Below are 21,144 nucleotides of genomic sequence, written 5' to 3'. Positions count from 1 at the left end.
TGCCTACAGACTAGATCTATAAGGTGTATATGAAATAAAAATTAAATCATGTTTAGACATCCCTAAGAATATTATGCAAATATGCCAAAATCAGAACATATTTCTAAATTTAAAATATTTCTGATATGGGAGAGAATCAATCTGTACAAACCTTTGTGAAGGGAATTACTATCCAACACAAAGAATACTGAGGGTGCACTTATTGTAGCAATATGAACTACAGTATTAAACAGGAAGAGCATATCTTATGAGGTATAGTTAGTAGCACATTGCAGCACCCTTGCTATAACTTCTAAATCAATATAATGAAAAGATAACCTACACATGAACACTTATCAAAGCAGCTTTTTATATTATTAATTATATTATTATAAATCACTGAAGTGGAAGTACCACACTGAAAATAATAAATAATCCAGCAGAGATTGCAGCAGTAAACACTTTGAGAGGTATCCCGGGTGGCAGCAGTGATGACCAGGACCACTGACTGACAACCATAGAGAGACAGAGCTGGCGGCTTACCGCGAGCCAGAGTTCATAGACCGACAGCCAATCAAAATCTGCTGCATGGCTCACTTAGCTAGCTTGTTAGAAACAGGCATGAGCAATCTAAATAAACAGAGGACCTGTTTAGCCAGCACCTGCTGTGCAGGGGCGGATTGGCCCACCGGGAAACCGGGCTGTTTCCCGGTGGGCCGGCATATTTTTAGTGTAAAGGGCTGCCTCCCTCCCTAACAGGGCCGGCCGCGGCATCTCCGTGTATTTTGCCCTGTTTAAAGATGGCCGCGGCCGGCCTCGAGTTGTTCCAAAGTCAAAATGGCCGCGGGAGGGCTGCTGCGCATGCGCGGCCGCACGCAGCTCCTCCCGCAGCTATTATGCAGAGGTGGCCCGGCCGCATCGCGATCGCGGGTGCGCGTGTGACGTCACCGCGCACCCGCCCACTACAATGATAATGCTGCCTCCAACGTGGGAAGGCTGAGGAGTGAGTGACTGCCTAGGCGCCGGGCGGCTATAGCAAGAGGAATTGAGCCTGATGGTATGTGGGTCTGTATAACATATAAGATGCACGATAACCAGTTAGTTGATGAATCAAATTTGTTTGCACTTTGCACTTTAGTCAGTTTAACCTCTATATCAGTTTTTAACTTTAAGATGTGGGTTTCTAAAACCTTGAAAATCATTTCCAGCCGCAAATATGCTGTGGCAACTCTGCTGTATTATTGGTTCCCATAAATCAGGCTTTCCCACTCTCACAGATACTTCTTCTCAATATAAGGAAAGCGCTGTTATACCTTCAGGATACCACCCACTACCCAACTGAACAGGGCATGTCAGGCGCTTGATGAAGTGATTCCTTATATATCTGCCTATTAGAATCTCTCAGAAAGAACAATTTAAAGTAGGGAAATGTGATCTGCAGTTATTCCTTGGGTACTATACGGGTACTCATACCAAAAATGTAGCCCAAGGTAATTACCTACAATATGTAACTTTATTTGGAATGGAATATCCAACAGCCTGGCAGTATTTGGGGAGTTTTCTTAAGGCCCCCATACACTAGCCGATTTTGGTCAGATTTCAGCCAGATCAGTCGGATCTGGCCGAAATCGGACCAAAATCGGCTAGTTTTGATGTCCCCTCAGATCCGATGCGCGGTCCCGTGCGCATCGGATCTGCGTCGGGTGGTCGGACCTGCTGCACGTCCGACCACCCGACTTGGGACCTACTAGGTAGAGTAGTGAGTGGGGCGGCGAGGCGGTAGAGGGAGCAGGGGACGCTGCGGGGGACACAAGCGGCATAGAGCCGGTCAGGGGGAGCCGGCGGGAGCTGTCAGTGTTGAATAAAAAAAAAAAGCCCATACAATGCATGGGCGGCCTGTGATTGGCTGAGCGCTCTCTCAGCCAGTCAGCAATTGGCTGAGAGAGCGCTCAGCCAATCACAGGCTGCCCATTCATTGTATAGGCTTTTTTTTTCTAGCACTGACAGCTCCCGCCGGCTCCCCCTGCCCGGCTCTATGCCGCCTGTGTCCCCCGCAGCGTCCCCAGCAGCGGGGCACACAGACGCTGTCCCCCGCAGCGTCCCCAGCAGCGGGGGACACAGACGCTGTCCCCAGCAGCGGTGCACACAGACGCTGTCCCCCGCAGCGTCCTCAGCAGCGGGGCACACAGACGCTGTCCCCAGCAGCGGGGGACACAGACGCTGTCCCCAGCAGCGGGGCACACAGACATGTCCCCCCGCAGCGTCCCCAGCCCCCCTGCTCCCACCTCTGTAGCCCCCCCCCCTCCTGCTCCCCGGGTTTTTTACATGTAATAAATCGAGACGATTTATCACATGTAAAAAATGGCACATCAAGTGCCAATCTAATCAAGCTCCCCCGGGGAGCAGCCGGGGAAGCTCAGGGGGAAGTCGGTGGCGACTTGTCCTAAGCACAAGTCGCCCTAGTGTATGGGGGCCTTTACACTCCTCTGAGTATGGTCCATTCAATCCATGGACACACCCTGTGTTATTATGTGGTTAGCAGTGAACTGAGTTAATCTTTGCCCAAACCACTGCTGTTCAGTGGAACAGATTGTGGGCATTATGTCCTGACCAGTGAGAGGATTCAAATGTACTGTTAGTATAACTGATGTCCTGCTTATGATAATGCTGATATGTTGCTCAGTATGCTGTATATGTTGCTGTTTCATTACTTAATATACTTCATCTCATCTGTGGCACACTATTTTATTCTATTTATCATGGATTTCAGATTTTGACATGCACTAGGTTGGCATTGACAAAAGGTTGACAAATGCATTTAGTTAACATGGCAATGGTTGACACATAAAAGGTCAACATGAATTTTTCACAATTTTTTTCATGTACATAACTTGTTTATTCTACAATTGGAAATGGTAAAAGAGTGCTGAGCAAAGTGAGGCACCCTGCCCAAAGCATGTCGTGCAAGGTTTTGCAATTACACTAATTGGCGGGTCCATATCCATAGATGTCAACATAACCCGTGTGAAACTCATGTCGACTTTTTCATGTGTCGACCTTTTGTCCATATCGACCTAGTGCTTGTCAATCTTTTTTCCTGTGTTGACACTCTGCGCCCTGTGCCACCCTGTGTAAGTCCTCCATCCCTTCGTTCTCAGCCACCCTGAATCTCCCCTCCCAGCATTCTACACCACCCTCCAACCCCCTCCCTTCCTCCCTGCATCCTCTTCTACCCTGCCACTCTACTCTCACCCCTCGTCACCCCCTAAACACCCTTCATTACCAACCCCTCTCACCCTGCACCAACCCCCTCTCACCCTGTGTCTTCTCATTCCGTTGCATAATGTGAACTTTAGCTTTTTTTTTTTTAACTCATTCTGTGCGGCATTTTGTGAATTTTGGATCATTCCATGTGGCATAATGTGAATATTGGCTTATACTGTGTGGCATAATGTGTACAGGTTTTTCAATAGAAAAAATGGCCCTCCTTGTTATGGTGCATAATGTGTTCAAGGGAGGTGGCACATACTCAGTGTCCCACGGGGCGGGAGTGGGGGCAGTTTGGAGTCCCCCTGTCACCCTCCCCCTGTCTCTATCTCCCCAGCCCCACAGGCTGAAGAATAGACGCTGTACGCATGTGCCTATTGTGCAGCCTGAGGGGCTGGGGACATAGCCAGCAGCTCAGAGAACCACCAGCCATGCCCCCACAGCTGCAAAAAATTGGGCGTGACCTCGTTGGAATAGGCCACACCCCCATATTGATAGGCCACGCCCCCCAAAAAACCGGGCGCGCCTACGGCGCGCGCCAACTCCTCCCCCCCCCCCCCCTCCACCCATCAGGGCTGCTTCGAGATATTTCCCGGGCTGGTTTTAATTCCCAATCCGCCCCTGCTGCTGTGTATAGATTAGGGTTGTCGACTTAATTTTGCCTCTCTGGAAAAAAGCCCGGAGAGGAGACCAAATATTGCAGGCCGGAGGGTGGGTACAAGGCTGATGTCACCAAGCTCCACCCCCATTCCATTCAAACTCCACAATTCGCAAGTTTGCTCAAAATGGACGGGGTGAAAATGCTGCGGTTGGTGTAATTTAAGTCATGCCCCCTCCCCAAAGACACGCAAAGTATGGATTTTGTTACAGCGGCTCGGGAGGCGCAGACTAAATATTGTGTACACACTGAATGATACCATTAATGATGATGCTGGACCCAGCTGAACATAAAAGGTAATTGGCTACATAGCCAAAATTTACCTGCATGTTCTGACATCAAGAAAGGTCATTGACGATATTGAGAATACAGACTACTCTTCTTTTTTTTGGTACTTGTTTAGTTTCACGGCAGCACTTCCCAGCAGGTCGTATGTAAATCGTATGCAAATCGCATGCACTATGCATACGATTCGATCTGCGAAGCGATTTAACACACCCCCACTATCCACGTCTGCCCGAAGTGTGGTGAGCGCAGTGTGCCCCGCGAGGGGAAGCAGTACGCAATCTCCCAACCTGTTCATACCCCCACTATCCACATCCGCGTGGAGGTGATTCTATAAAGTGTGGCGAGTGCAGCGAGCCACTGAGCCCGAAGTGTGGCGAGCGCAGTGTGCCCCGCGATGTCCGCTCGCCACGCTTTGGGCTAGCTTTCCGCTTAGGGCTCGGTGGCTCGCTGTGCTCGCCACACTTTATAAAATCAACTGCATGCCGACATGGATAGTGGGGGTATGAACAGGTCGGGAGGACAGTTACCGCATCCGCTCGCCACGCTCCAGGCTGATGTGGATAGTGGGGGTGTGCTAAATCGCACCACGGATCGAATCATATGCAAATCGCGTGCGATATTTGCATACGATTTGCATGTGGTTTGCATACGATGCGATCTGCTGGGAAGTGCCCCTGTGAAACTAAACAAATACCTTTTTTTTTATAATTGAGTGCTTATAGGGCTTAATTCAGGCCTACATAACCTTGCTCCTACACAAACACCTGATTTGGACACACATCAGAGGTAGGTAATATTATACTTCATAAGCTACTTGATGGGGAGGGGGGGGGGGGGGGAGTTACTCAAGTCAAAACTATTTCCAGCAACAGTATTCACTGAAATTAGTGCAAATCAGCACATTGTTCCTTAAAACGATTTTGACAATGGCATGAAGATATTTTGTAAATGCAAATCAAATGACTTCTTGCCAATGACCTACATCTCTGAACTGGATCCACCATCAGTATTGATATGCTATATTTATCTTCATAACCTAACCATGAACTGTCCATGTCTTTATACCTTTTTAATCAAGTTAATGCTTCATTAGTGTAGTACCATCAGCAAGGTCAATGAGGAAACTCTTTGATCACCTTTAATGAAGTTTCATAGCACAAGCTCCTTGTCACTTCTTTTTTGAAGAGTATCAACATTAACAATTGCTAGCTACACTATTTATAAAACAAGCAGATGTGGATTATGAAAGATGAATGCATCTCAGGATTGATGTCGGCATTCCCTTCGTCTCATGCCGAAATCAATTCTGTCCTTCATTAGTCAACGACAAATCAGATCATGAGGATATTACACAGAAATCAAAAATTGCAAAGATGGATAAAGAGTGAGTAATGAGAGCAGCTACTAAACTACTTAACATATATAACCAAAAACCATGGAATGGCCTCTGAGAGACTAAAAAGCATTTAACAGCATTTGAAACAAATACAAAAATGTTCATTTTAAATTGTTGTGCCATTATTTATTTACTTCTGGAATATAAGAGCCCACCTTCTAAAAGCTCCCAAAAACATTTTCTGACCACATCTCCAAAAAATAATATTCCAACAGTGTGGAAACTTTCATATATACCGTACAAGGGTTAAATATTTAGCTGGACACCCACAGCAATCATCATGCTGATGAACAGCTATCTTCTCTACTTTAAGACAACTATACACCCGACACGATCTGACAGTGGTGGTGGTGGTAGTGGTGGTGGTGGTGGTGGGGCTAACAGGTTACTTACAGCCCCTAACTTTAGCATGAGATGCTCCCCCTGACACAACAAGGCATTATGGTCGCTGGGTAGGACAAGGAGGGGGTTTGCAACTACATTATCTTACTTGAATAAGAAATAATTTACAGTTTTTTAAATCAAGTTGCTTGACATACTTCTGGTGCATCGTATCATTTGCAACTGAATGTCTAACCATGGCAGCCAAACAGACCAGGCTAGGCACTGCATTATATAAGGAAGTGATTTGGAGAGGGATAGTCTTCACCAAAAGGTTCAACTTCCATTTTTCACGCGCTCGCAGAAAGGATACTAAAGTGGTTGTGCCTCAGGATGAATGACCTCTTTAATGTCCTTGGTAGCACACATTAAATGCACCAACAAAAACATTAAGAAGTTCATTTTCATGGGTATGGGTCATTGGGTCGACCCTATTTAGGTCGACATGCAATGGGTCAAGCACTTAGGTTGACATGGCTAAAGTTGACAGTGTTGGAAGGTCGACAGTCAAAGAGTCAACATGAGTTTTTCACCGTATAAGTGTACAGTGTCAACATAAATACCAAAAACCTTGAAAAACTCACGCTGACTTTTTCTTGTGTCAACCTTTTCCATGCTAACGTTTTGCGCATGTAGACCTTTAGTCACTGTCGACCTAGTGCATGTTGACCAAATTAGGTGTTGATTTAATCAATGTCTACCCCTAGTTGTCGACCTAGTGACTGTTGACCATTTAGACCAGAAACACATTTATAATAAATACCACATTAGTATTGGCAAATTACATTTCAGAATATGGTACAATGTATTTTCTTCAACACTATATACATGTAGAGACATCCTTCAAACCCTAAGATTAGGGTCTGATCAGGTGCCAGGCACAATTAAAGTGAGTTACTTATGTTCCCAATATTTCACAGTGCAGCCCCTCTGCTAGTGGGTGGGGTTTAAAGTTGAAGTGGTTTATTAAAGGTAAAACCATGAACAAAATGTAGCTTCCTCGCTGTTCTAGCATCACTGCAATTTTCCAAAGGCTGATTAAAGGATCTGAGGCAGTTATTAATTAGTCTGTTATTCTGTCAAATAATATGGTTTAAATTACTATCTGGGGATGAAAATAATAAAACCAAATAAAGCCATATTTCAAAGCTTGTAAAACGCAACAGCCATAATCACAGATAAAATACAAACTAGGGCTGAAATTTAATAGGATGAGAGATTCAGAAAGTGAGAGATTTAGTAAGAAATCTCCCGTTTTTTTAAAAAGTGGCAATCAAATTTCACTGCAAAACCAGTTTGAGTTTGCAATGTAAATGATTGCCGCTTTAAAAAAAAAACCCTGGAGATTTCTTACCAAATCTCTCACTTTCTGAATCTCTCATCCTATAAAATTTTACCCTGGATCTCTTTGGGAAAAAGATGTTAATGTCCAGTGACAGATAATAGATATTGAAACCTGGCCTGACAGCCTGACCTGGCCTGTTTTCGTTTTGTTTGACCGCAGATCGCCAGGCACGATTCAATGTCTGACTTCTCGATCGGCAAAAAGGGGGCGTGTCTGCGTGAACGGCCATGAATTGTCGCTATTTGGCTGCGATCGTGACAATTCACGGCCGAAATCGACAAAACGGGCCAGACTTTAATCAGTCGGGCCCATTCTGTCGATCTGCCTCTTCAATGCTGTCGGGAAAGACAGCATTGAATAGGCATTCACCGCTATTTCCCCCGTCGTAAATAGTGGCCCAGATTGAATACCCCCCTTAAGCTGTGTACACACAGGGGCAATAGGGGCTAAAATCGCTGGAAATATGGTCGCTGGCGACCATATTGCCAGCTATTGGAGTGCGCACCAGCGATAAATCGCTGGGTGCGTGCTCCCGTTTTTAGCCCCCTTATGATCGCTAGACAGGCACCAGTAGCTATAGGAAGTGCTGTCAGTGCAAATATGCATGTGGATGGTACTATACAGTATTTCCCCCAAAACATAAAATACAATTTATGTGCCCCCATATAATCTGATGTCTGATGATGCAGGTGCCATGGGGCAGCAATGGTACAAACCCCAGGGCCCTGCAAGATATCACTTGCACATACCTACAGTACTTACCTACTTTTAAAAGTTAATTTCCAGGAGAAGCCTGGAGAGGCAAAGAATCTGGCTGATTCGAGGGGTGATGCTGGGCTGTGACATTCTTAAACCCCACCCACATCATGGCAAAATGCTGCAATTCTTGGATTCATGGGGCAGGACTAAGGGCATTATTCAGGTTCACTTGCAAAAGCAAAATCACTCTTTGATGGACAGAACTATGGGGGTTATTTTGGTTCACTCTTTCTGACAAATTCCTTCTTAAATGGACAAAACCATGTGTACTGAAGGTGGGGCAGATGTTACTTCTGCAGAGAGAATTAGATTTGGGTGGGGTTTTACTTCAAAGTGAGATCTATATTGCTGTGTAAAAATAAAGCAGAGAGTATTTACTCTGCACAGAAACAAAAAAACTCAAATCTAATTCTCTCTGCACACTTTACATCTGCCCCCCCTGCAGTACACATGGTTTTGTCCATCTCATAAGGATTTTGTCAGAAAGAGTGAACTAGAATAAGGCCCTATGTGCACTGCATGTGGAACAGATGTAACATGTGCAAAGAGAGTTACATTTGGGTGTTATTTTGTTTATGTGCAGAGGAAATATTGACTGCTTTTTTACACTGCAATATAGATATCAGTTTGAAGTACAAACTTCAACCAAATCTAACTTTCTTTGCAAATGTTACATCTGCCCCACCTGTAGTGCACATGGTTTTATCCACTAGAGAGAGAATTTGCTTTTGCAGTGATCCAGAATCAGGCCCAAAATGCCTCAAAATTCTTGACTTTTAGCCCTTTTAACAGGGATTCATAATTTACTTTAAATTTAGTTTTCCAAATTGATCAATAAAATACTTTTATCCTAAGGATGCTGTAAAAGTTGTGCGGATACTCTAAGGCCCCCCATACATTAGGCCGACTTGTCCGAAGGACAGGTCGGACCTAATCTACTGACAACTCCCCGGGGGGGGTCACATACGATTTTGCACTTGATGTGCCAAGTTTTGCATGTGATGAATCGCTTGCGATTCATCACATGCAGTCCCCGGGGAGCTGCTGTCAGAGGGAGCCGGGAGGGGGGGGGGGGGGGGGGGGGGCGCGGGCTGCAAGCTCAGAGCAAGAGGCAGTGAGTTTACTTACTGCACTGTGAGGGGACCAGATTGCCGGGTAGCGTAGGGGAAGCCGGACCGGGCAGCAGCGGGCGCACATACACTAGTAATAAAACACACACAAATGAATGGAAAGCCAGTGATTGGCTGGGAGCTCTCTGACTGAGAGACCTCTCAGCCAATCACTGACTGTCCATTCATTTCTATGTGTGCCCGCTGCTGTCCGGCTTCCCCCACGCTACAGTACAGGGTCTCTGGTACCCATCACCGCGTTCACTGCTCCGGCGCTGCTTGCGGCGATCACCGCCCACTCGCCCAGGTCAGTGCGCCTTCCCTTGCATCAGCCCACCCCGCTCAGCTCCCCATATGCCGCGTCCCCCGCCCGCCTCCAGGCTGCACATAAGATTTACCAAATCTTATGTGCAGCCCGTCCGACCTCCCGACCCCGACCCGATGCGCACGGGACCGCGCATCGGGTCGGATGGCATGTCTGCACATACGATTTGGGCCGATTTCTCTGCCCGATCCATCCGAATCGGGTGAAATCGGGCCCAAATCGTACAGTGTATGGGGGCCTTAAGGTGCCATCATTCAAGAATATTTGAAACCCTCTATTTCTGCCTATGATACAGTGCACAAGGCCCTATATAGTAATATGGCTAATAAATGTTAGAGGCTTTTATAACCGCACCTCTCAATATACTTGTCTGTAGTATTAGAATGCAGCATTTCCCAGGAAATTGCAGTGCTTGGGGTTAAAGCAAAGCTGTATGTGCTTATAATCCTTTAATGTACCTTTGAGGTACGTAGAAAAAGCAGCTTCAGATGTCCCATATAATGTCCTCTCAGCAATCTCTATTTCAGCGACCTTGTGCCCCTACTTAATATTTAATGGGCACTACACTGCTGAGGTAACTTGCTAGGGAAACCGCTGACAGAGGGATTCAGCCAATAAAAAAAAGAAAAAAAATGGAAGCGAAGGAAAACGAAAACAGAGCCTTGAAACTGTTTCCCTTATTTACATTTTTGCTTTGTTAGTAAACTGGTAAGATTTGGCATGAGAAGCAAGACAAATGAAATTAGCATTTGCTACATTGTCTGGCAGCAGCCGTGCATTTTGATGATGTGCTGCGTCAGCTCTCACTGCTGGTTTTAGAAAAACTAGTCAAAAGAAAGAGAAGGAATAAACATCATCCAGCATAGAGACAATCTGATGTTTTATACAGCTCTAACATCAGCTTTTCCAAACATAACCTCATTGAGGATAATTCCATTATTCAACACAGAGCCATATTTATTATCCATAAAAATACCAGTCTCACACGTTTATCTTGGCCCTTCTGAGTTGTATCTTGCAAAAAAAGTGTATATGCTCAATGTCATATACAATGCACGCTTCCACGCATCTTTAAACACAGATTCCCTCAACATCGGTGCTGTATTGCCAATGTTGAATAAAGATGTAGCCATGCTAATTTTTGCTGCAACAATCGCAATGTGCAACTTCCATCACCACACGTGTGCATCTGATTTACTCCTGCGGCTCATAGAAATGCTTTGAGCGGCAACGTTTCAGCATGACTATTCTACACCCCGATTTGGGGGTGCCAAACAAGCACAAGTGATGGAATCGCAGCAATGATGAGCGCAGCTACATCTGTATATTGTCAAGAAGTCATGCTAGCAACGAGGTGGTGGCTGATGTCTCTGAATGATATTGTTAACCATGTTGTTAAGTGTGTTTGTGCTATATCATTCGCCCAGGCTCGCCGCCATATTTCTAATATATTGCTAAATATTTTTATGAATTGCGCTCCTCATTTTTAAATTATTTAGGAATGGCAAGACGTGGATGTCAGTGCAGTGTGTAACCTATCTGAAGTACACGAATAGATGGGAAAAGGCAAATACAGCAGCAGGAAAGAGTAAAAGGCTCATAGAGGCCATAGGCAAACTATTGGAGGCAGTAAAATGCTGGAGTCTAGTTAGTTCCGTTTTGCAATTTTCACACATAATGAAAACAATTATAGCCAGCCAGTGTATTTCAACAGTTAGAAGTCTCTAGAATACTTTGGGGGTACATTAAAGTGTTGCTATAGTGATTTTTAGATGTGTGTGTATATACACAAGTTTGTAAAAAGGAAAAAAAAGACATTAATTTATGATCTTAGAATATTACTTTTTTGATAAATTATTTCTTGCAGTAAAACTCTAAGTACATTTTTACAACAAGTTTTTACCTGGTTAAATGATGACACGGATCACAATAGGACAAAGGACCAAAACATGCTGCCCATCTTATAACATACATTTGCATAAGGGTCTCATGATGATGAGCCACTGTACCTGACTTCTGTCAACCACTAGCTGTTACCTAAATGATCAGTTGTTTCATATCAAACAGCTAGTAATCTGGCCAATGACTGCTTAAGATTCCAGTGATAATCAGTAACCACAATTTTCTACTAATTGCACAAAGATCATCTACCTCCATGTTTTCAAACTCTGGGGACTCCTATAGTTATTGTTTTTCAGACAACATGAGAATCATGAGAATGTGAAAGCTGTAGTAGATGTAACCTAAACACCAACTACTACATCATATCTCCCAACATTCAAAACAGATAAAGTGGGACTCCTGAAAAGGGGTTGTGCCCACTGCAAAAGGGGATATAGCACTGTTGGAGAGTGTCCAGTGTTTTAAGAGCTGCTGTTTATGCCCAGTCTCTCTGTCTCCTATGATTAGACACTGTGCACATGCGCACAGAATCAATTCACTGCTGCTCTGACAAGAGCTGCGAGTGATGGGGAACTACCAACTGCTAGCCAGCCTTGGACACTGCTGCCCGTGGGTGGGATGGCAGGATAGTCCTAAAAAATACTGATCAACAGTATCAGAACAGACAACATACAAACACGCTTTACATATAGAGGTTGTGTCTCCCATATTCTAAATGCTTGACCAGAAGTATTTCTGATATTGTATACTGTAGGTATTTAATTTCATTCCATAAAGAGATTGAGGATGGGTCCAAAGTCTAACCAATAAATCATACTTTCCTACTCTTCTGGAAAGAAAAAAGGAAGCGTGGTACTTTGCGTGATATTTGATTCCTGCCTGGTATACCTTGGGAGATGACTGCCTTATCCGGAATTGCAGTCGGATCATCCATTCTTGGAAACCCAGGAAGCCTACTGTGTTTGCTGTTTGCCTATGATGACACCTATATAATCGCTGTACTGTTTCTATATTTTAAGTGCAACTTTATATTAAAATCCTTTTGCTTAAAAGATTATTTTGCACTATTTCTTTCCTTTGATGTTCTCCCACACACATTGCCATTAAAACCCTTGGAGGTGGGATACTGTCTATTTCAGATATCACCTAAAGAACACTTTGTTGCTACATATTCCCCTGTGGACACTTCAGGTATTGCAATACCACTGCATATGTACTGTATGATTTTTATAATTTTTTTTGTGAGAATCACTGGTTATATATGGTAACTTTAAGAGCACTTATCTCATGCGCAATCTTTGTTTGTTACTCTTCTGGAATGGCTGGACAAGTCAGTATCCCAGCCAGGGCCACTTGTCTGCACCCTACCACCCCCCCCCCCCCACACCTCCATAGCCGCACCCCCCTCAACCACTATGAATCGGGGCATAATGGCCCTGCCAATTGTGCATTATGGAAAATCTTCCTTTTTAAGAAAAGTAAGTTTACTCTAAGCCAAGTGATGGCCTTGGCTGTCATACTCATTAGTGTATCTGTCTGTTATTCTTATACAGTGGCGTAGCTATATATGTTGCAGACCACGCGGAGGCTTGGGGGAGCGGCGCCAGTGGGGTCTGTGGTGGGTGCCGCTGGCTGAACTGACAGGTGACACAGGCAGCAGTGAGAGCTGAGCTGGTCCCTCAATGTACATATCTAATAAGCGGGTACCCAGGGCAGTGCATATTAAATAGCAGGTCCCCACCCTGTGCATATGTATTGAGCGGGTCCCGCTCATTACACATGCATGGGGCAGGGACCCGCTTATTAAATATGCACTGCACTGGGTCACCGCTCATGAGATATGCACGGAGCAGGACCAGCTCAGCTCTCACTGCTGCCTGTGTCACCTGTCAGCTCAGCCAGCGCCGCTCGGAGTCTATCGCCTTACCCCTTCTTGGGGGGGATTTTTTTTCGGCAGGGGGGAGAAATATTTCTAGCTACACCACTGTACTTATAGCTGACTGCAAGATGTCTTATGCTATTAAAATAAATGGTTCTGAATACATTGTAAATAGAAGTTATAATGTCTCTGCCCGTGAGATTACATGTAAGGAAAACAGAACAGCTTTTGTTTTAAGAAGGTTTTTACAATAGACAAAGAATGCGAGTTTTGCATATGCAGTATTTAAATAGTTAAAAGAAGCTTCCAAACCATTTTACTAAATATGATTTCTGCTGTTCGTGGCTGAATACATTTCAGAGATGATTAAGATTTCACACTATGCATAAGTCATTGCCATCAGTTTGCTTTGACCTTGGTTTGGTAATACATTGTGAATGACAGCTTAACTAAGGCTATGGATAGCTATTTAGAACCACATGTTAGTGTCTGCCACATGGGGCCTTGTCGCTGAGTTTAAACATAGTCCATTCCCTGCAAGCTATATCCTCATCTCTGCTGGGAGACAGAGGTGCAAATGTAATAATCAAATCAACCATGTTTTTCATTTAATAATTAAAAAAAAACTTTTTCTGTTATATTTTAATATTTTAATTTTCCAACATTTAAAAAAAAAAAAGGAAATCAACATCAAAAGACAACATTCTACAAGTAGCACTGAAACTGAAACTATTCCAAAAGACGCACTGCTTCCACTTGAACCACAATTTTATATTATGGCAATATGTTTAATTAAAAAAAGGTCAGCATGTCCATGTTTTCTGACTAAATCCCTTTACCACATATGCCAAAAACGATATATATTTTTTTAGGAGCATGAAAATTGACCTGGGTCTCTGTTATGTGTGAACAGAAACAACCCAGTTGGAGTTCCAAATCTTTTTTAGTTCGAAAGGAATAAACTGTGTCACGCTGACCTGGGTTGTGCATAAAAGAATCTGACTGCAGGAACAGTAGTGCTTGCAGTTGATATAATCCCCAAGTGTCCATTGCTTGACAGAAGACCCAGGTGATAACCTCGGAATAAGCCAACACTAGGTACTGAAACCCGGCTTGTTTAGTGACCCAGGTCCAAGCCAGGTTAAATATGGCAATTTATGAAAGGAACACAGACACAATGATCTCAGCATTGCATCTTACTTAAAATCAATGCAACTACAGGAGCTGGATTAAGGCAATTGCTGCATGACCTGTTGACTATAGAGTCAACATTGAGCATGCTGCACAGAGGATGTGGGGGTCTTTAATGGTCGGTGTAAGTGCGCATCATTAACTATATTGAGCATACACACGAAGAGATTTTTTTGTAAAAGACATTACTCAGAAGGGCCAAAATGAGCGATATCTTTTAAAAAGTCATCTAGTGTGTATGGGGATTAAGTCTTTATCCGAATAAACTAGCAATAATCAAACAAAAAATGCATGGGCTCGAAACATCCTACAATGCCCTTGGGCAGAATAAACTGCAGATTCCACTTATTGGTCAGTTAATAGATTAAACTAGATATATAATGGTGACATATGTATGTGTACATGCATGGAAATCCCTAAAACCTCAGCTGTCGGGGTGTCTTGATGATAACATTTCAGAAGCACTGATATATACACACAAAAACTCTACTCCAAAGGGTCACCGACAAAATAGTTACCTACCTAGTTTGGTGGGGAACAAATTAGCATCTAAGAATTGAATCTATATGTTTTTACCTTCTATACTATGGAATTATTTCTTTTCTGAGTCATTTAACAGGATTAAACAGTAAGAATTAAAAAAAAATGGTTGTTGGGATTTAACATGAAGATTACTCACTGATGTACAATTTAATAACTAAGCACCTATGGATTTTGTCGGTGACCTTTTGCTGCATATATTGTATATTATATGGTATTAGTGATACCATTTTAGCTAAAGATCCGAGGGGCTGCTGGCAGTGCAAATTGGGCAAATCCAAATTCTGCAAAAACTTTACTCCATTCATACAAACACTGACCGTTCCATTAACACTCACCAGGAATGCTAGCAGGTGATATAGGACCTGATCTTGACTGGTTACTCCCAACAGGTGAGCCCACAGGAGATGGTGAAGGCCCACCACCCTGGATGCTTGGTAGATGAGGCGATGCATGTGGCGAGAAGGGTGACTGTGCAGGATTGCTCTGTTCCCCCTGGCTGCTTGTAGAACCCGAGGCACTCACAGCAGAGCTTAATGTTGCTTCAGTTCCAGTTGGCAAGTCATCAATTGAACCAGATAAATCCTGCACAATAAAGAAGAGACATTGTTAGATTACCTCAGTTAAAGCATAAGAATAATTTTAGAAAATATATTTGGATGAAGATAAAGTGGAGAAAGTATAATAAACTAATAAATTAGGTATTTATACCTAAAATAGATACAAAAACATAAAAGTATATTTCAGTATATTAGGCATTCCACTGTGGACATGTTCTATGACTGTACCAAGACAACATTTGTATAATATAATTACATTTTCAAAACGTAACCAAAAGTATAAACCCGCATTTATTTAAAACATCAAAAAGTGTGTCAGTATCAATCCAGTTTAGCTGAACACATTTCTAGGCAGTTCTTTAAGGCATTGGTGTTTTCACAAATCACCAGGTGATGATATGGGTCAGTTTGAGAAGATAATCCAGCCTACTGTTGTTTCTACCTTCTTGAAGCTCCCTAGTGAAGTGTAGGCCCTACAAATACATCTTTATGGAAACAAGGATAAGAACAGTGGAGTAGTAATAGCCTCAGCAGGGGCTTGGTGGCACTGGACTTGTGGGTGCTGGGGGTCTGCTGGAATAATGGCTAACACTGCCAGCTCTGGGTACATGCTCCTGTCTCTATCCACCAATGCGGTCCCATCGCGCTTGCCAGCAGTGAATATGTCCTTCCCAAAATGGCCACAGCATTCATAATAACGGTCTTCAATGAGGCGGCAGCCATTTTGGGAGGGGCATTTTAATTGCTTGGACTCACGGATAGGACCCCAGAGGCAGCAGAGGACAGAGGGGAACAAGTGCATAATGGTAGCAAGTGCATAACGGTAACTCTGTCCAATAGGCTCTGTGCTTTTAAATAAAAGAATGATCCACAGCCAAATTTATGGTTAATGTATTTTACTTCATTAAACTCAATATGTACACTGTGTTATATAAGTGCTTCACACTCTTTATTTGGCCAAATACAATAGAAGCTGGCAGTAGAGAGACACTTTTACAAAGCATGTTATGTATAGTTTGAAAGAAATCAAATTCTACCCCCTGTTTTCAATTAACTTAAAAACAGCTCAGCCTAATACAATTACAGCATTGTTTCATATAGCTGTATCCCTGCTTAGATAAGAAGCTTCAGAAATAAATGAAGGTGTTTTACGGTTTGGTGGGGGTTGATGGAAACAGCAGCAGTGATAACAGAAACAATGCTATAATATTACAGTACACTATTCTGGTGGCTTTACAAATCCTCTCTGTTAATCCCCTGGGGACTTGTGCTGGAGTGAGTGACAGGTCCCATGCATTTCCTCAAGTTCATGCCTTCCAGGGATTTGTTCTCACAAATCTGATGTAACTCATTCATAAAATCAAAGGAGGTCACGTGAAGCCACAGTGTAAGGCCTAAAATATATTATGGGAAGAAGGAGGAGGGAGACTAAGGGCGGGCGGCAGGCAGGCTCCAGTTCCACAGCATGGCTTGACCTGGGGTAACCTTTAAAATGTGATTATTCACACATGGAGAGAGGGATTTCCTTGAAGGAGGTTTACCATGGTGAAAACATACTTTCTGCCAAATGACCTGACAAAGCAGGATGAATAAAAGATGACTCGCCAAAAACAAGACAGGGAAGGATCTTATTACTTGTAAGCAATAACTGAGCACACATCACAAGAACAGGGAGTGCAGCGATGGGGCTGCAAAATATGCTTACAACCTGGCTGTGGGCTAAACTCCATGCAAGCTCATTTGACAGTTCTGACAAGTTGCTGTTCAAAATTGCCAATGTGTTTCCCTCAGCTCGCAAGCTTTTACTCCATTCTTTCATTGGCACAATTGGATGTGACAGCCATTTTCACTACTGGCACAGAAACACCATTGCATAAAAAATATGAGGATAACAATTTGACAAGCTATAAAACACAATTAAAGTACAGTTCTAGTGAGAGTCTATAGTGCTTAAATGCACATGACTAACTGTTAATTATAGCATACAAATAATTACACATACATTCAGCTCTCATATGCCCAAAACTCATAAACGTGCACTGCTGTGAACAGATTTGACAAGTGTGCATATACAACAGTCATGGCTAAACTGTGACTCTCAAGCTTTATTTGGGATTTTAAGTTTCACAATAGCTGGAGAGCCACAGGTTGGCTAGCCCTGAAATATATTATTCAAATACCATGTGCATTACATACAGGGATCTACAGATTAGGGATAGCCATTCAAAATCATTGATGGTTTATGGTGAATGTTGTATACGTTTGTCATCTATGGGGTTGAACTAGATGGTTTCCCTCCATCAATGGAACAGCAGAACCAATGTTTATTTTTCCCCCCAAGGTGACAGGACTCGGCTCATAGATCCGCCCGACAACCCTGAAGCCCCACCCCCAAGTTCTGATAGGCCCATGGGCCAGTCACTCATGGAAAATGGATGACCATCGATAGCTAACACTATCGATGGATATCTATCACATAGTTTGTGACTATTGATGGCTGGTTGCAGAATCGCCAGGTGAATAGTGGCCAAATCGGACCAATGTATTAATCATACTATGCTGATAAATTAGATATGGAATATCTGTATCTGTATATGGAGCATAATGAAACTTGTATTTGAAAAAAATAAATTGTGGCTGCTGCATTGTAGCACTTTGTCCTCATATTCAGAGGGATAAATGTAGTTCCAGAGGTGCGAGACTTTTGTGCTAGTCTGCTCATTTTATTAAGCCGCACTTATCTACAAGGCAAATACAAGATTGGTTTTGCCTTTTAGATGATTGCTGCTTTAAAAAAAATTGGGCAGGCTCGCACAAAAGTCCTGCACCTCTGGAGCTCAGAGGCTACTACATTAACCTAGAGACTCTAGCTCACACAGAGATACAAATGCTGCATATCAAATTACTTAGCACAGTCTCTATCTATCTTATTGCATCATAGTGATATCAGGTATAGAATAATGCTGCTTTCAGACCGCAAAACTGGCTTTGACCCTGTATTTGAAAACGTTTCCAAAAACGGGTCTGCCAGGTAAAACCCCTTTCACACCGCATCTCTTAAACGGTATATTACCCACGCACGGGGGGGCGGCTGGGCGGCGGGGGGCGGCTACAGTGCTGTGAATATTTAATGAGCGCTCATTAAATATTCATTGCCCTGAATTTAGGACCCAGTTCATTGGCTGGGTCCAAAATACCGTTTCAGACCCGATTTTGATGCCAAAATACCAGTTCTGAAACGGGTAGGACCCTCCATTTTAACCGTTTTACAAAATCGGCTTTTGTAAAATGGTAAAGTGGTCTTGCACCTTTCAGACCGCACAGATTACCGGTTTAAAACGGTTAAAAATCGGCAAAATACCGGGTTTTTAAGTGCGGTCTGAATGGGGCATTAGATGCATTTCCGGCAATTAAGACGCCCAATGCTTGTCATGTCTGTGGAGACCTAGTGCGCTGGGAGGGCTTTTTGGTCCGACTGTACCAACGATGTACGAGGACACATCTGTATATATGACCATGGAGAAAAAAACAGCTGTACTTTTGTAATATCTGGGCTCCCGTTTTTCTTATGAGACCGCGTCCCCTCGCGGGGCTCGCTGTGCTCGCCATGCTTCGGGCTCGCTGCGCTCGCCACACTATGTAAAGTCAACTCCATGCGTAGATGGATAGTAGGGGTATGAAAAAATGGGGTGCATTTAACATGGGAGCCCAGATAATACATAAGTACCAAAACAGCTTTATGAAGGCAACAGTTTGACTGTTACATTTTCTTTTCTGATGCATGTAGCTAAGAGTAGAGACAACCACTAACTGTAGCTAAAATATGTTTATGGTGAAATGTGGACTCATGTGAGATTGTAAATCAAGTGTTATTTTTTTTATCTGCCACCAAAACCAATATAATTAATTACAATGGAAATAGAAATTATATTGCATTAATTCAGGAAAAGTAAGAAAGGAAATGTGTGTTTGTTCAGGTAGATACACATAGGTATTTATCACACATTTGCCTATGGTGAATTCCTCTAAAGCGGTTTTCATGGTTTGTCTGCCATTTGCAAAAACTGCTGAGCACATAAAATCTCTCTTGTCATAGTGATTAACAGACAACTGATCTGACATGTGCCAAAGCTGCATTCAGCTTCCAATGACCATAACTCAGGGACATAGCTCAGGGGTCTTCAAAACTACGTAATTTACCTCAAACTATAATAAACTCTGCTGTCAGACACTATACAGTACAGCCATCACACACAATAGTGCAGACAGAAGCAACATCATTTGTATTATTTACACAATGCCGATAAATAATCTTACCTCCTTAGAGAACTATTATTTAATGAATAGTAATAAGTAATAATAAGAATCAACAGCATCTGACATTAAATACACAGTGTGTGTGTGTGTGTGTGTGTGTGTGTGTGTATAGTAAAATCAGGTATAATAAATTCTGCAAATTAAAATAGTACATTTGGCAAAAACATACTGTATCAGCCCATTCCCCACATCAAATTGAATTTTATAACATGGCTCACTAACGTTAAAAATGCTAACACAGTGGGGGGAATTAATTGCCTGTGGTAAATTACTGATCCCCGGGGCTATACAACCGGCCCATAATTGGACATTTTTTGGGGGGAGATTCAGCAGGTTCTGCAAATAATTGCTGGGGGGGCAATTTAGGCAGCTAATACACATTTTTGGGGTGTCAAATTGAGATAAGCCCACCCAAAAAGTTGTTAAAACGGGAAAATATATTCTGGGGAATTGAATTCAATCTATCATACACAGGGGTTAAGGTAGGTGGAACGGGGTGGAATGGAGTTTCGCCACAACTAATGGCTTCCTATTTTGTCCACTAAGAGGAGCAGGCTCTTTATCTCATGTGGAAGACTAGGTGAGAAGACTAGGCGGGAGGGGGCTGGAGGGATACAGAGAGGCAGGGTCACTGCTGGAGGGAACAGTGCATGGAACTGCTGGAGGGACACAGGTGGTGAGAGTGACAGAGGCAGCTATGTTTATAAGAAGCACTAATGTGGGCATTATGTATATAAGGGGCACTCCTATGGTGGGCACTATGCATATAAGTGGCACTAATACTGTAGGAATTATGTGTAAGTGGCACTTCTACTGTGGGCATTGTGTAAAAGCGACACTACTGTGTGGCATACATGTAGAACTGGTACTACTGTGTAATAGAACATGAATAAGGAGCACCAATCAGTGACAATGAATGAATGAATGTGTCATAACAGTGTAATGTAATTATGATTGTGCTACTTTCTGTGTGACATAATTTGAATTGGGAGAAATATTGTGTGACCACTGTCCTTTTCTAAAGTATGAGATGGATGTGGTCCCTAGGTCTACAAGTTTTAGGTTGACAGTCATTAGGTCGACAGTCACTAGGTTGACACATTAAATAGGTTGACATGCATCAGCTCAACTTTTTTTTTTACTAGATAGCATCGCATCTAGTTCAAATGGCATGCTGTTGTAGGGTATCGCATGCGATTTGAACTAGATGCGATGTAGTACAAAATGCATGAAGCCCAAAACATACCG

The 21,144-nt window shown here is 43.1% G+C and overlaps 1 protein-coding gene across 12 annotated transcripts in view; it reads right to left on the bottom strand.

Moving 5' to 3' along the window:
- The window catches only part of ARID1B (AT-rich interaction domain 1B), a 434,060-nt gene that overhangs the window by 115,734 nt on the left and 297,182 nt on the right, over window positions 1–21,144 (bottom strand). For all 12 annotated transcript variants that reach the window (XM_083176326.1, XM_083176327.1, XM_083176328.1 and 9 more), the window contains one exon: window positions 15,358–15,604. In XM_083176326.1, the coding sequence (XP_083032452.1) occupies window positions 15,358–15,604 (247 nt within the window). The remainder of the gene's footprint in view (window positions 1–15,357; window positions 15,605–21,144) is intronic.

Source organism: Crinia signifera, chromosome 3 (assembly GCF_055691185.1).
Source record: "Crinia signifera chromosome 3, ASM5569118v1, whole genome shotgun sequence".
Taxonomy (NCBI): Eukaryota; Metazoa; Chordata; class Amphibia; order Anura; family Myobatrachidae; genus Crinia; species Crinia signifera.
Note: the sequence above shows the minus strand (reverse complement) of the source record. Positions and strands in the feature narration are given on the sequence as shown.